This window comes from Canis lupus, chromosome 23, assembly GCF_048164855.1.
Source record: "Canis lupus baileyi chromosome 23, mCanLup2.hap1, whole genome shotgun sequence".
In the NCBI taxonomy this organism is placed as follows: Eukaryota; Metazoa; Chordata; class Mammalia; order Carnivora; family Canidae; genus Canis; species Canis lupus.
The window spans coordinates 39,953,150-39,970,068 of record NC_132860.1 but is presented as its reverse complement, the minus strand read 5'-3'; the positions used below and the strand labels follow the sequence as shown (position 1 = coordinate 39,970,068).

At 39.7% G+C, this 16,919-nt stretch overlaps 1 protein-coding gene across 1 annotated transcript in view; it reads left to right on the top strand.

Annotated features, from left to right (window-relative positions):
- RAB38 (RAB38, member RAS oncogene family) overlaps positions 1–16,919 on the top strand; it is a 55,524-nt gene that overhangs the window by 16,445 nt on the left and 22,160 nt on the right. The window contains exon 2 of the mRNA XM_072794964.1: positions 7,011–7,291. Within this exon, the coding sequence (XP_072651065.1) occupies positions 7,011–7,291 (281 nt within the window). The remainder of the gene's footprint in view (positions 1–7,010; positions 7,292–16,919) is intronic.

Genomic DNA, 16,919 nt, shown 5'->3' with positions numbered 1-16,919 from the left:
TGCCTTCACCCCCACATACCATATTCTCCTTTCCTACTTTATTTTTCTTCCTAACACTTAACCAGCTAGTGTAGCGTTATGTGTACCTTACCAACTTTTTATCTCTTGCTGTTAGAATGTAAGATTCATTAGAACAAGGCCCTTTAATTCTGTTTTCTGGTTGCTAGAATAGAGCCTGAAAAATAATGATTCAAAACTTTGTTCTTCAGTGAATGGATGGGATGAGATGAGGCGATCCTCCCTATAGTGGTGATGATGAAGGCAAGAGACATGGCAGAGGGTGACTCTTAACATCTTGTTAAGCCTGCATGTATCTGCTGGGAAAGGGGGGGAGAATCAGGGGCTATTCCTTCACTCAGTGAGGCCTTATTGAGTACTCACTGTATACTAACTGCTCAAGATACTTGTCATGGGGGCTGCTGAAAGGTGGTTCTGGCTAGGGGGAGCTTGTAATTTTGTGAGCGAAGATTACACATGGCTAATGCCAGTATGTCAGCATAGGTGATTTGGAAAAAAAAAAAAAAGTGATGGTTTGATGTGTTTCTGCTGCTTGCTTGGTGGGGCAAAGTAGGGAAGAGAGAAGATGAATGAGTTTCAAAACGATGGCCAGAGGGTCAGATGGGCTCTTAAAAACTGGAGGAAACCTATTCACGAGGATGTCCTCCAAACTCTGAGTCTAGTCTGTGGGTTTCCCTGAGTCTTCAAAACTAGTTAAGCTATTTTAAGTTCAGTGTCCATTTGGCCATCACAGTCATTAGATAGATTTGTTTTCTTCTAGATTCCTGTCCAAAGTCCATATATACTTTTGGATTCATCTTCCTGCCTTTCATACTATTATTTCCGAGATATAAAGAGAGTATCTTGGTAGTACTCTTAACTCTATGGATTATGCCGTGACCCAAAACATACGTTATTTTGAATAGAGTAAATTGATTCCAAGAGATTATTTTTTAAGAGGATGAGAATGATTACAAAAACATAACGTTCCAGTGTCAAACTTGTTACAACAGATATGCACATAACCCTTTCAGAATGTTAATTTTCTCCACTATTGATTATTTACTGGAAATGAGAGTATAACATAGAGTGAGTGTATTAGTACATAGCACTAGTTCGTGATGATACATGATGATGTTGTATTTTAGAGGAAGAAAGAACTTTAATTTCAGTTTATTTCTACAATAGTACCTTGAGTTTTTATTCTATCATACAAGTAGAGAAGAGGCCTCAGATTCGCAACATTAAAATATGATCAAGGCACCTGGGTGGCTCAGTCAGTTAAGCATCTGACTCTTGATTTTGGCTCAGGTCATGATCACAGGGTTGTGAAGCCTAAGATATTCTGTCTCCCTCTCCCTTTGCCTCTCCACCAACCCCTGCTCACATTCTCTATCTTTAATATATATATTTTTTCAATTTGCTCTTTAGGATTTTACAGTACCATGGTGGAGATATATAGATAATATAGCATGACAAATATGAATAATGTAGGATAAAGAAGATGCTGTGGGAAAAGGAGTTATTAGTTTCAGCTGGGGGGCCAGGGAAAGTTGCACCAATATAATGACATTTCAGGGCACAATTGCAGTTTGCAAAGGATTTCATGGAGCAGAGTAGGAGGAAAGATGGAGAAGGAATTCAGGCTTTGGGAACAGAGGTATGAAAAGGCAAGAAAATCCGGTGAGTACTGTAGAATGTGTTTTAGGAAGAATAAGTAATCCAGTGAGGCTTGGCTGTGGAGTATGTTGAAGGAAGTGACAGAGGGGTTTGGAAAGGTGATTGGAGCCAAAATCTCCTTACGTGCAGTGTTAATAAAGGTGTCTGTTTTTAAGCGTGTAAGAGTCAGTAAGGGCTAAAGCAGTAGAGCGCACTGTTAATGCTTACATTTTGAAAGTGAATTCTCCTAGAAATAGAGTTTTAAGACTTCACCTAGGGAGTGCTTAAAAACAGATTCCTGGGCCCCACAGAAAACTAGCACAGTAAAAATCTCTGAAGAGCAGGGCCCAGGAATGGGTATTCTAGAAATACCTAAGGTGATTTTTCTTTTTGGCTTTATTGAGGTATGATTGGCATATAACATATACATTTAAGCTGTACAACATGATGGCTTGATATTCTTATATATTTCAAAAGTGATTATCACAATAGAATGAATATCTCTATCACCTTACATAATTACTGTTTTTTGGTATGTGGTGAGAACATTTAGGAACTACTCTCTTAGCAACTTGCAAGTATATAATACAATATTACTAACTATAATCACCATACTGCACATTAGATCCCCAGAACTTATTTATCTTAGAACTGGAAGTTTATACCCTTTGGCTAACATCTCCCTGTATTTCTTTCTCCCAGTCCCGGCAACCACCTTTCTACTTTATGTTTCTACAAGTATGTTTTTGTTGTTGTTGTTGTTCTGTTTTTTAAGAGAGAGCACCTGAGCGGTGGGGAGGAGGCAGGGAGGGGCAGAAGGAGAGGGAGAGAGAGAATCCCAAGCGGGCTCCATGCCCAGCATGAAGCCCAGTGCGGGACTCGATCTCATGACATGAACTGAAATCAAGAGTCAGACGCTTAACGGACTGAGCCAACTAGGTGTCCCTACAAGTTTGGCTTTTTTGGATTCCACATATAAGGGAGATCATACAGTATTTTTTCTCTCTGACTTATTTCATCTAATACAATGCTCTCATTCCTTTTGTCCATGTTGTCACAAAAGTCAGGATTTCCTTCCTTTCCATAGCTGATACTATTCCACTGTACATATATGATATGTTTTCTTTATTCATTCCTCCACTGATGGACACTTAGGAGGTTTCTAAGTCTCAGTCCTTACGAACAATGCTGCAGTGAACATGGAGTGCAGACAGCTCTTGAAGGTAATGATTTCATTTCCTTCCAATGTATGCCCATCTGGTGATCTCTTATGAGCATGTCTGAACACCTGTGTTTATATTTATATTTATTTTAAGGGAGAGCAGGGGTAATGGAGCTGAGATGCTGGGAGTCTCAGTTAGGGAGCTATCAGGGCCTGAATGGGAGCAGTGGCAGTGCTGATGGTGGGGGAGGGCCAATCACAACCTGCTTCTAAAACAGAAACATTGGTAGGATGTTGGAGACCCATTAGGCAGCGGGGTGAAGAAAGAGTCAGAAGGTGACATAAAGGTACTAGGGGGGCAATATTACTAGTGATGTCGAGAACTGCAGGGAACACTGGGTAGTAGCAGGTGGAGAGCTGGATGCCTGCATCTGAGGAGGTTGATGGGAGGGGTGGCCAGAGGCAGTAATGAATTTCATTTCAGGTATCTTATCTACTCTCCCTATTTTACCAATGACAAAAACTGAGGCTCAGAATGATAAAATGACTCATCTGAGCTCACAGAGCTAGTAGGTTAGTGGTAGAGTGGTAAGAGAATGTGCCCATTCTAACAGAAAACCCAACTCACTTCCTTCTGTTGTTTCTATGTCTATGTAGAAGATTCCCAGCTTGGTTATGCCCACTGAGAACATCTATAGAGTACTAATTACCAAGTGAAAATACCATTAAATACACATTATAGCTGTATTGCTTGTGTATATTTTTAACTGAGTCTGTGAAACCAAATGGACCATTTAAGGCTATTGGGGCAGAGGGCCAAGCGTTGATTTACTAGGAATATTTTAACTCTAGATGCAGAAAGCAGAAAGGGAACTTAGAGGTCAGCCAGAACAAATTCATTTTACAGGTGAGAAAACAGTTTCAAAAAGAGAAATGCATTTGTCTAAGGCTGCACTTGTAACCAATGATTAAAATGAAGACCCATGTCTTCTGACCATTCGATTTATTGCCTTCTGCAGCAAGATTGTCCAAATTATTACAGCAGCCATTGTATTAACTTTTGTGATTCAGTTCATTGCTTTGTCATTTAACTTTCCTGGAAGCTGACACTGAATCATGAGTCACATCGACATGGCCATGGATGTATGTGTAGAGCCTAAGAGAAATGGGAACCTACATGATGAATCAGATCATTTTTGGTGCAGGCATTCAGTATGACACTTCCTAGTATAGAAGTTCCTTAAGGGCAAAAGATATGTATTTGCAGCACAAAATACGGAGCCTGGACCTATTAGCTATTCAGTAAATGTGTGTTGAATGAGTGATATAGCCCCACTGGGAATTTTTGAACTATATTTTTGTTTGTTTGTTTGTTTCTGTTTTTGTTTTTGTTTGTCTTAATTACCTGTGATAAATTCATTAGGTCTCTACAATGCCCATATGTAGGCATTCATGGAAAGTCACCTGGTTCTCATTCTTTAATAAGAAACAACAGAGAGACTATCAGCTGACAAAGGAAGGATAAAATGTGAGCTCTGGAAATGCCCTTGTCTGAATGTGACTTCCTGCCAGAACACTGGAAATACAGACTTTTCAAGTCGGCAGGCCCAGTAACCTCAATATACTTTTTTCTCTTTGTTTCTGATCTGGCACACTTGCCCTCACAAACTCAAACACACACAGAGGCATACACACAAACACACAGATGTCCTTTTTGAATTCCTCCAGAGGTGTTAAGCCGATATATTGCTTTTTTGCTTAGTCTTAAAAATGACCCTTTGCCATATATTTGAACTGTAAAGGTCTTCCTTCTTGAAGATATCCTTATTCTACTATGAAAACCTCTGGACAAGCAGATTATTGAATAACCCATGACTTTGCTTTTCATCTGATTAGTTCTCTGCAAGGGATCATAAGACAACTGTACAAAGCCTAGAGGCCTTCAGAGTCCTGAATGATCACAGAAGGCTTTTTTCTCCCGTCTTCCCGAAATGTCATGGCCATCCTGAGCAGTATCAAAGGGGATCACTGTTTGTATTAGGAACTAAAAAAAGAAAGTAAAAGAAATTTAAAATTCATTTGGGAGAAATGAAAGTTCATCTGCGGGTTGTGTGTCATATGAAGAGCATTATACCACTTTCTTTCATTGGCTAGACAATTGTGGAGGAGTACAAAGAAAGGCTTCTATGGTAAATCCCGTGTAAGAGATGTTTTAGGATCATCATGTGCTGGCCCTTACAGGATGCTCTTCTCTCCAGTGATACATGCGTGGGCACACAGCTCACCCGCTAGGGCAGAACCTTGATCTGCATCCATTTTTACTAAGTGCTCGTGGATCATGTCCTCCAAATCTGTAATGCTCATGCCCATGTGAATGTAACAACCTGCCAAAGTATTTGTTAATGTGAATAAAAACTCAGCATCACAACACGTTGTGCTCAAAGTTAAGTGTGAAGTGTTCTTAGAGCTGTTGACCTGGATATTCTTAGATACCTGCCAGTTTTGGCATTTTATTCTTTTTTGCAACAAATTGGCTTATTAAATACACACCTTGCTTTGTTTTAATTTATATAACTTTCTAAGACTCTTACCATAAATAAATGACCAAATCAGAAGAAAAGGCCTTTGTCTTGTCCTATACTTCTGGAGTTTTGGGTTAAAAAGAAATAAACCCCGCCTTCATTAGCTCCTGTCTTCAGCTACTATTAGTGGCTAGAGTTACAAGCAATAGGATTCATTTCATCAGCCGAAATCCCAGTAATTTTTTTGTCATAAACTCTGCTCTGGAACTCTGATTTCATATTGTCTTTCTTAATTTTTAACATGCTGGAGAAAGGCAGGGAAATCTCAAGGGCCAGTTAGTTCTAAGGTCCCGTGCTGGGCGCTTTCCATATGTTGATTCATTTCATCCACACCACAGTCCTGTGAGGTACACATTCTTGCTGCCATTTTGCAGATGAGGAAGGCTAACCTTAGAGTGTTTAACAAACTGGCCAACATTTACTTAAAAAATGAAGAATCAGAGCAAAAGTGATTCTGATTGGTCTGAATAAGACCAATGCCTGCCTACCTAAATCTTTCCTTCCTTCCTTCCTTCCTTCCTTCCTTCCTTCCTTCCTTCCTTCCTTCCTTCCTCTCTCTCTTTCTGTTTCTCTCTTTTTCTCTGTCAGAAGACTTATCTTATTCAATAGATTGTAGAGGACTTAAGGGTAGAGGCCATCTAGTTTATTGTTGTATTCCAAGCAGGTAGTCCAGAAACTGGCATCAATGTAAATATCTGTTTTCTGTTCAGTTGAGTTGAGTGTGACCCTCTTGGTATGTAAGCCTGGAGGAGAGATAGTCAAAGACTAATGGTTTAGTAGTTGAGAGTATTCAATGTTGGCAAATGACTATGGGCTCTGGATTCACGAAGTTCAGATTTGCATTCCAGCTCCAAAGCTCATCATCTGTATACTTTGAACAAGTTATTTAGCCTCTTGAGGTCCAACTTTTTCACTGTAAAATGGAGATAGTAATTCTACCTTTATAATTACTTATGAAAACTGCATTTTTGATGGTTATTAAATATAAATAAATGCCAACCAACACTACCCTTAATTGGAATTGACTGTGGGCACCTTTTAACATATTTCATAATTTAGGTATGTTTGTTATGTTTATAATTTATAATCTATCACTCCACTAAAACGTAAGCTCTATGATGGCAGAGATTTTCACATTTTAATCATTGTATCCCAAGTACTTAAAACAGTATTGTCCAGTAGAATATCCAGTGATAATGGAAATGTTCTATATTGGAGTTGTCTAATTCTGTAGCCACTGGCCACATGTGGTTACTAAATACTTGAAATATGGGTAGCTAGTGTGACTGAGGAACTGAATTTTAAACTGTATTTAATTTTAATTAATTGAAGCCTAAGTAGCTGTTTGTGGCTAGTGGCATGCTGTTCTAGCACAGTTCTAGAACACTACATGCTATAAGAAAATACTTGTTAAATGAACAAATCCCTTCCAGATTCAAAGATGAAAAACAAAGCTGCGTGATTGTATCTTCCGCTTACTCTTTAAAGATAGATACTGAGGCACTTTACTGAGTGATCTGCTCATATAATAAAGGCCTCATGAGGTTCTGGTATGAAACTCAGTTTACAATTGTAATCAGGTTTTGATTTCTATTTCTTTTTGGTGTTAGGTCAAGAAAGATTTGGAAACATGACAAGGGTCTACTACCGAGAAGCTATGGGTGCATTTATCGTCTTCGATGTCACCAGGCCAGCTACATTTGAAGCGGTGACAAAGTGGAAAAATGATTTGGACTCCAAGTTAAGTCTCCCTAATGGCAAACCAGTTTCAGTGGTTTTGTTGGCCAACAAATGTGACCAGGGGAAGGACGTGCTCATAAACAATGGCCTGAAGATGGACCAGTTCTGCAAGGAGCATGGTTTCGTAGGATGGTTTGAAACATCAGCAAAGGTAATGTGACCTTAAAGGATTAACTTATTAGGCAAGATTCCCACAGAAAATAATCATATCATCATCAGCATCATTATAATGATACTCATATGTGTTTGTCTAGTGGTTTATGGTTCCCAAATTGCTTGAAGCTCTTTCTGATTTCAAGGGGATGAGTGGGCAGGGTAGAAATTACTATCCACAATTTAAGATGATCTTGGCTAAGAGGGCAAAAAGTGACCTGGACATGGTCATAGTGATAATAGCTAATAACTTTGTTTGTTTATGGAGTGCTTATTATATGTCAGGCATGTTTTATATGCACATTCTCATCGAGTCCTCACACAGCCCTATGAGGTAAGTATGATTTTTAGAATGAATGAAAGAAATGGGTTCACATGCAGTGTCACTACCTTATCCCATGTATTAATTAATTTATGCCATCAACATTTAATATGATCCTCTGCCAGGAATTGTGCTTTGCCCTAGAAATGAAAAGATGGCAAGAACGCAGAGCTGTCACATTGGGAATACTGGCATAGTGGAGTAAGAAAGTAGATGGCAAGTGAAGAACATCGTGTGGTTTGGCACTGTTCACTCTCCTGGATGACAGAGGAGTAGCAGGGAGTGGGGCAGAGTCAGGGCTGGAAGATGAAGAATCTGATGTGGCATGATAAGTATATTATTCTTCCCATTATGCCCCAGGCTGCTATCTCATTTGTCAGATGTGTGGCTTTTGCTCTACTCCCTTTGTTTTTGCTTTTATTTTTGCATGTCAGTATCAGAGAGAGAGAGAAAAGTTTTTACGGTAAATTTTGAAAGTTAAAAAAAAAGCAAATTAGAAAAGTAAATGTATTTCACTATATTTTTTTGCTGTTTTTGGTGGGCATATAAATATATTTTACATTAATATATTTTTAATGTACATATTTTAAATAAAACATAAATATATGTATATTTATATAAATATAAAATATATGAAAATTTATATATAATTTATAAATAAGTTGTATGTTGAAATATATTATTTATATAATATGTATCTTTTATATATAAATGTGGAAATATATTTTACATTATTAGGATTACATTCTGCATAGTTTTATATCATAATTTTCCTATTTTTATGTATTTGTGGAAAACATATTTAAGACTTATGGAGCATAGGCACTGGGCTAGGTATTTGGAATTCAGCTGTGAATAAGATAGATATTGTCTCTCTACTTCTGGAAATCACACTAAGGCCTTATTGTAAACATTTATGCAATCATTAAAGAACGGTTTGAAAATATAACGAATGTCATTCAAATAGACTGAGGAGGACTCTTTGACCCGTTTTATGCTAGAGAGCAGAATGGTCAGATTTTCCCAGGGACTAGGGAAAGACGGGAGGCAAGTCAATCTGGAAACAGAGTAGTCATTGCGTTCCTATGGGAAAATACCAAGGCTTTGAACAAGGATAAATGCTATAGGGATTGGAAAGAAATACCTGATTTGAGACTCTGACTGAAGTTTATTTTTGGTTTTTTAAATATTTTATTTAAATTCAATTTCCCAACATATAACATAACACCCAGTACTCATCCCAATAAGTGCACTCCGTAGCGCCATCAACCAGTCACCCCATCCCCCCACCCTCCTCCTTCAAGTTGATTTTTTTTAAGATTTCATTTATCTCTTTGAGAAAGAGAGAGAGAGAAGAGAGAGAGAACACAAGCAGGGGGAAGGGGCAGAGGAAGGAGGGAGAAGCAGATTCCCTTCTGAGCAGGGAGCCCAGAATAGGGCTCTATCCCAGGACCTGGAGATCCTGGAGATCATGACCTGATCCAAAGGTAGAAGCTTAAGTAACTCAGCCACCCAGGCACTCCTCAATGCAGTTTGAACACCATCAGGGATTAAGCAACTGCTTGGGTTGGGGGATGATGGCGATGGAGAGGAGGATGGTGGTGTCACTTTTCGGTCATAGTTGGGATATTCTTTTATTCTGGCCATGTCCTGGACAGTTTTGGTGCCTGCCTCCTTTCAGTCATGTCTCTGAGCTGACCTGAGTCTGGAAGTTGCTACTTCCAGAAGTTCCTGGGGGTTTTGCCTTCCTTCTTGGCACACTAGAATGCTTTTCTCCTTCTCTCTTCCAAAACCCTTTGTTTCCCCTATTTCTTAGGATTTTTCCTTGGATTCAGGACATAGTATCCATCATTTGCTGCCATCTTTCTACTTTTCTTGTCATTGAATCTTTTTGATTTGTTTGTTTGGGGGATGATTCTTGTAAAGAGAGAAATGTAGAGCAAACTCACAGGTCTGATGAGGTTACAGAATTTGAGAAATACGACTTTGTTTTTTTTAAAAATGCAGGGCTTGAACTCATGGCTCTGAGATCAAGACCTAAGCAGAGATCAAGAGTTGGCTGCTTAACTGACTGAGCCACCCAGGTGCCTTAGAAATAGGACATTTTTTATAGTTTAATTTTCGGACATTCTTCTGGCTTTTTCATTTTAAATTGCAAAATGTATGTGAATTCACCTATTCCCCTTATTTCTTAGCTCCACACTCAGTTTTGTTCTATGGCTTCTGCATATCCCTTCACGTTTCTTTCTTTCAAAAGAATTGCTCTCCTGCATGCAAACTCTAGGTACAGGGGTAGAAGAAGAGGATTTTACAGAACTTCTTCTCTTAATAGATTACTTTACATCTGAAGGGTAAATTGAAATGAGTGACTTATATCTATATGGTGAGGGAGTCTTCCATCACTAATTCACTCATTCATTCATTCATTCATTCATCCAACAAATGTCATTAAACACCTCTTCTGTACCAGGCTTTGGAAATACAAAGATGTATAAAACAGACAAAATCTTGACCTCATGGATAATGATAACAAATAATAAAATGTAAGTAAAATATATAGGGTAGGATAGGGGATGTGGTAGCCAGAGAGAGAGAGAGAGAGAGAGAGAGAGAGAGGAGGAAGAAAGAAAAGAAAAGACCTATGAATTTGTAGGGAGGGCTGAAGTTGCTTGTGGACCAAAGGACCTCCTAGACATTTTCTTTTACCTCACTCTGACATTTCTTGCTCAACCACGGCATTCAAACTCTGCTTAAGAGCATGAGGTTCATTAACTTAAGGCCTGACTGACCCACTGTACTTAGGGGATTTTTAATCCTCCAAATCCCTGCCAGTGTAAACTTTGAAGAGAAGCTTTGTACAGAGAGAGGGTGGAGGGATTTCACAAGCCTGAAGTGTGCTGAAATGCTAAAAAGGGTACAAGGCCTCATTGTACTGCATTCAATGTCATCTTCCCTCCAAACATACCGCTATTGAAGTTGTCCTGAAAGTCTTAATAATGAACATGCCTTCCCAATGCCAGGTTAGTATTCAAAGTTAACATCTAGAATCTCAGGAACAATACTGCAGCATTGACACTGGAGTGTCAAACTGCTCAAAAAGTCTTTTTAAAAGACCTCTGATAAAACTCTGCTTAATTTCTGAGGCTAGTATTACAGCATTTACAAAACAGGCCCAGACCAGACTGTCTACCTGAAGACAAGATGGAAGCATTTGGATACTGTGATCCACTGCTTCTTTGATTACAATGTTTGGGATCAGGGAGCATTTCCCATAGAGATCTTAGTCTAAGAAAGTGAATCTACTAATAATTAAAGTCCTTTTGTGTGATCCCATAATCATTCAGTCTGGTCATCGACATCTGATTTCCTTTTTTTTTTTTTTTTTTAAAGTCTCTAAAACTTCGAATGAGCCAAAGGCCATCACCTTTGGCTTTGTCCCCATGGCCACATCCTGAAGCAACCCTGTATCCTGGCCATTTCTGAAGCTGAAACTTCCAGGGTGTTAGAAGACTTTGTCTTTGGGATTAGCTTCCATCTTGCTGCTGACACTCCTGCTGAGGGAAATTTGCTGTCTTGCTCTTCAGTCTTCTGGAATAACTTTCCAAGAGTTTTCTTTCCTTTCTTTTGTCTTTTTTTAAAAGATTTTATTTCTTTATTCATGAGAGACAAAGAGAGACAGGCAGAGACATAGCAGAGGGAGAAGCAGACTCCTTGCAGGGAGCCTGATGCAGGACTCGATCCTTGGCCCCAGGATCACTACCTGAGCTGAAGGCAGGTGCTCAGCAGCTGAGCCACCCAGGCATTCCTCCATGAGAGTTTTCATGTTTCATTGCTATTGCTGGAACACTCATGGTAGCCTCTGACTATGAATTAGGAGAGAAAAAGTAAAATGTATGCTAGCTTGCATCTCTGATTTTTACACCATCTCTTCAAATATTAAAACCAAAGGAATAAAAGGGAAAACTCTCTCTTAAGTCGAATGTTCTTTAGTTTTCAACCTTTGCATTCTTGTCCTTTCTCAGCCATGTTTACTTGAATTCTACTTGCAGACTCACTAGGACCAGATAATGTATACTTGTGGTGATCACATGTCCCACTTTCCAAGGACACTCCTGCCTTATCCTACTGTCCTAGAATAATTATGATAACACCCCCATTCCTGGTTTGTAATTTAGATTTGCGCAGTCACCCCATAGATCAGGAGCTCTAGTACATCTCACTGCTAAAGTATGCTTTAACTCTAATAATGTCTATTTTATGCAGTCTTGTGCCCAAGCCAGTCTTTACTGGTAGATTTGTCTCTTTAGGATGACAGCCTTGGTCTGTTCTTGTTGGAGCATCCACAACATTGGGAGTCCTATCTTCTGGGCCCTTCTCAGTGGCCGATAGGGTCCTGCTACCTGCTGACCCATATATCTGTATGTTGTGTTGTTGCCTGAATCTCCACCAGTTGCTCCTTTAGGATTCACTTTCTGGCCACACCCGCCCATCTTTTAGGGTTGTCAAGAGCATTAAGGACATAATGTATATTTTATGCCTGATCACACATATACGCCATACCTGCCCCTCAAACATAACGTCCCTATCATCTGTTCCCACAGCCCATCTGCTGGTGTAGATGTCACCATCCATACTTAGCTCTGATGCACACAACAGCAGCACTTGGTGGAAAGGTCTGTTTCTATATCTCAGTCCTTGCCAGGCTGTTCCACACTGCATTTATTGTGAGGGGGTCCATGTGTGGGTATGTTCAGAAACAGGACACCAGGAAAATGCCTTGGTGGATGGGAAGTAGTGGAACGGTAATATTTAGCCAGCGGTGGTGGTAGGAACCAAGGGCACAGAAAGAACCACAGTGCCCTTTCTTCATGCTCCCCTCCACCTCGTGCCCTACTCCTGGCAGATTTCTGTCCTATGTATAGTGACTTTTTAGCCCCACTCCCTTTCTCAGAATGTTCTCAAATCAATGAGTACTCCAGGAAGAAACTTTCTTACATTAAACTCCACTCAATTTTAGTCTCCCCCACCACCCCCCACACAGTTAAAAAGAAAAATGCTGATGTGTGTCCTTCTGGGAGAAGGAGTATATTCAGTAGTGTTCTCTATAAGAAGTTATTCATTTTTTCAAGGAGGAGTTGGTGGTCCTTAGTATAGTGGATATTTTTCATGTGTTTGGATTTCTAGCAATTAATACACGTTTGCTATCTTCGGGGAGCTTCTAGCCATAGCAGGCTTACCTCTCCAGGAAGAACCCATAAAACTTTCTTCTTTTACTTTCTTTGCAGCCAGAGCACAGGCATCTGACCTAGATTCCACCAGTCATACTGGTTGAGCAACTAGACGCAGAAGGTGCAAGTCAAAATCCACTTTTTGGTAGTGGGGTGCGTGGGTGGAGGCAGAACAGGCATCAGTCCTTGGGAGACAGCAGAACTTGTGCCTGACCCAGAAAGAGAATCAGTGCTGGCCCCGGGGACAGTTGCATTCAAGTTGAGCTCCTTGAAGCTTCACAGATTTACAGGACCCAGTACTCCATGGTGGCTGGCAGCTGTGTCCTCATCAGGCTTGTTTTATGTGGGGTTTGAGTTTCTGGAAGCTTAGGCTTGAACCTCTTTATTTACACTGCTGAATAATTCTGCAAGCTACACAATATCCCTTGAATAAACTGTTTCATATTTAGCCAGCTTCAGATTCTGCATTTTGCCACTGAGAACCTGGATTAACACACATGGTCAAATACATTTGAGAAAGCCAACCTGAACAACTGCTTCTCTTGTTGTGGGATTTCTCAGAACTTCGATATTCTAATGTACATTCTGAGTCTCCAGTAAGAACCATGGCTGTATTTTTTTTTATTTTTGCTCTATGTTAGCTTATGACAAGATTTTTCTGCATGTGAACCTCATTCAACAGTAGTCTGTACTGCATGGTGCTATGAACCTATGGAGTAGGCTTTATTATTATTTGCCATTTGAAAGAAAAAAAAGTTGAGACGTAGGTGACTTCCCTAAAGCTGTATAACTACTATCTTATTTTTATTTATTCTAACATACTCTTTTTGTTCTTTCACATGTTAACATTTCAAAATCAAAATATGCCCTAGAGCCAGTGTGGATTTCTAAAATAATGGTGTGCCAGACAAATAATAGCTTTTTCTAGTATCTCCTTCAAGAGGGGACTACATCATGCATCAGTTCCTAAATATATTTATCATGTAGAACACTTAAAAAAAAAAAAAAGATTGTATTTATTTATTCATGAGAGACACAAAGAGAGAGAGAGGCAGAAACAGGCATAGGGAGATGCAGGCTCCTCCCCACTTAACCAAATAGAGGGACTTGCTTAAATTCTGGTCTAGATTTCTTATTTAAAGGGAAAGTTTTCTGTGTTTCATTGTTTACTGAGTTCTTTATTATTATTATTATTATTATTATTATTATTATTCAGGCTGAAATATGCAGCAATTAAAAAGTGACTAGTTTTTCTGGGAGCTGCTTGAAGAGTAGTATCACATAGCATTTATTTTATAGGCTTCTAGAAAATAGGCACTTAGAAACATAATGTACTTATACACTTTGGAAACGCATAGATAATTGCACCTGGGTATGGGTGGAGAGTCATTCTAATTCACTTTTTAATGGAGTAAATATAGAACACCATTAAAAAAAACCTTTTATTTTTATATTGGGTAGTAGGCCATCTCTGATTATTCCCATTTTTCAAATGTCAAGCCATGAAAATATTCTTGACAGTCACTAGTACATTCACTGATTCAACACAATTTGTATTGAGTGACTGTCCAGGTCTGTGCTGTGAATGATGTATATTAAGGCCTTTCTGAGTTCAAAGCATGCTATGAGGTACCAGCTCTTAAAGTGTCAGAATTTCCTATAGGAAATAGATATTCCAGGTTTTAGGCATCCATTGCCAAAGAATTTAGATGAGGTTGTAGGATGTGCCTTCACTGACTTACTTGCTTCTGGCACACTTAACCCTGGATTTTTAGCTCATTTGATTAGAGCTCTGTACTTAGGGACATAAAAGGAAGGGCCCCATCTGAAATCTAAAATTGGAAGAAAGTTAGAAGACATCATTTAAAGGACATGATGGCCAGGGGCCTGGGTGGCTAAATTGGTTAAGCAGCTGATTCTTGGTTTCAACTCAGGTCATTATCTCAGGGTCCTGGGATTGAGCCTTGTGTCAGGCTCTGTGCTCAGCAGGGACTCTGCTTGAGATTCTCTCTCCCTCTCTCTCTCCCTGCCTCTCTCCCTGCTCTGTCTCTCTCAAATGAAATCTTCAAATTATTTTTAAAAATAATGGAAATGGTGGTAGTACTTAATGGTCACAACTGTTTCATACTCCAGTCTGGAGTACAACCATTTGAATCATTGCTTCTGACAGATTCCTAATGCCCTACAATGAAAAATGGGAATGGTTTCTTAAGTTGAGAGTATCCTAAGTACAATATCCTCAAACTCAAACTACTTACCCTATTTAAGAATCAGTATAAATTAATAATAATATTTTAATTTTTATCTTTAGCTAAGTTGGTTCTCCAGAGGCTTTCTAGGTCTGTGCTTACAGCTGAAATTCAACTATGACTAAACCATTATAGGAAAGAAGTTATGGATCCTCAGAGGATATCATCATAGCTTGGTGTGCAGGAGGCACGGTGTGACATATGTCCTTCTCTCCTGCATGGTTCACATTTTCATTACTTAAAGCTTAGGTCTTCCCTATCTTATACTTGGACAATTTTAATAGTCCATCTCCAGACTTTGCCCATGGTAGTCTGTACTGCATGGTGCTAAAAGCTCAACCTACCGAAGATAATTCAAGATCTTCTGTAGGCTCTACTTCTTGATTCAAGTTTAGACACCTTTAAACAGGGGTCAGTGAACTATAGCCTGCAGCTCAAGTATAGCCTGCTGCCAATTTTGTAAATGAAGTGTTATTGGAACACAGTCATGCTCATTAATTTATGTTTCTGGAATCAGCTTTCCTCCTGGATCTTGATCTCCAACAGTGACTCCCTTCCCAAACTTCACACTTCCATATTCTTCTGGATCTCTACTTGAATATCTTCAGACAACTCTTCAAACCTTACACGTCTGAAACTGAATTCATTAGCTTTTCTGACCATTATATCACCTGATGCGGAGACCTCACATCCACCTGGACATCTAAGCCATGCACCCTTAGAACTAGGTCACTCACCCTTCAGAACTCCCCATTCCTGAGCATAGAAAACCCCACAGTGAGGTTCTTTCTTGCCCCTCCAGGCCTGCCTCTGGCTACCTTGACCCTCCATGTGTCCCCGAGTGATATGAAACTGCATCACATGCCCTGTTCACATCTTGCTATTCCTCCTGCCTGGGACATAGTTTCCTTCCTCTTCTTTCCTACAGTTATTCTCCTGTCTCTCAATTCTTCCTTCGGGACTCGGCTCAAGCACTCTGCATTACTGACTTTCAGGTAGTTGGCCCCATCCCTTACCACAATTATGTTAAGGTTCTTTCTTTGTGGGGCTGGTTCCTGCACTGTCCTGGGAAACCGTCCTGGTCCTTCACCAGCTCTGTGGCTTACACATGTAGAGTGGTCACTTGGTCAGAGGTCTGTGGTTATTGGACGGAGCTGAACTGTTTGCCACACTGCTATTCAAGGACTCTTTCAGAAGATTCTTTTACTGTATTATTCTTTCCTTATCCTTTGTTGGGGTATTTCTGTCCTTAGAGAGCTGTGCAGAAGCAGAAAAATTAATTTACTGCTGTATTTCCCAGGAGGACTCCCCATTATATAACTCCTTTCATCCAGAAAGCTCTATAGACACTTTGCACAGCAGGGAGGTTGTAGTGCCCTGCAGTGTGGAGGGGGAGCAGAGAAGGAAAATGAAGATGAAGGCAACAGCCCCCCTTCAAGCCTTGGGCCGCAGACTGGGAACTGCAGGACTGTCTGCTTGGTAATGCCACATAGCAGCCTGCAAGAATCACCCATGAGCCTGTAGATCTGATTATCCAGCCTATTCCTCCTTCACACCCCGGGACCACAGTTTAACAATTTTTTTCCTCATTGAAATTCCCAGCATCTTGTTTACATGCATCTCTCATTTTCTTCAGCTGCCATCATTTGAGCCATGAACAGTGGCTATCATATTGCTTTTTTTCTTGCAACTAGTAAAATGGAGTTCCAGAGAGGCTTTTCAGTGATTTTCATTGGAGAAACCATGCTAAGACTTCTAGTCCAGAACTTTATCCAGTGACAATACTTTCTTTTTTAAAGATTTATTTGTTTCTTTTAGAAAGGGAGT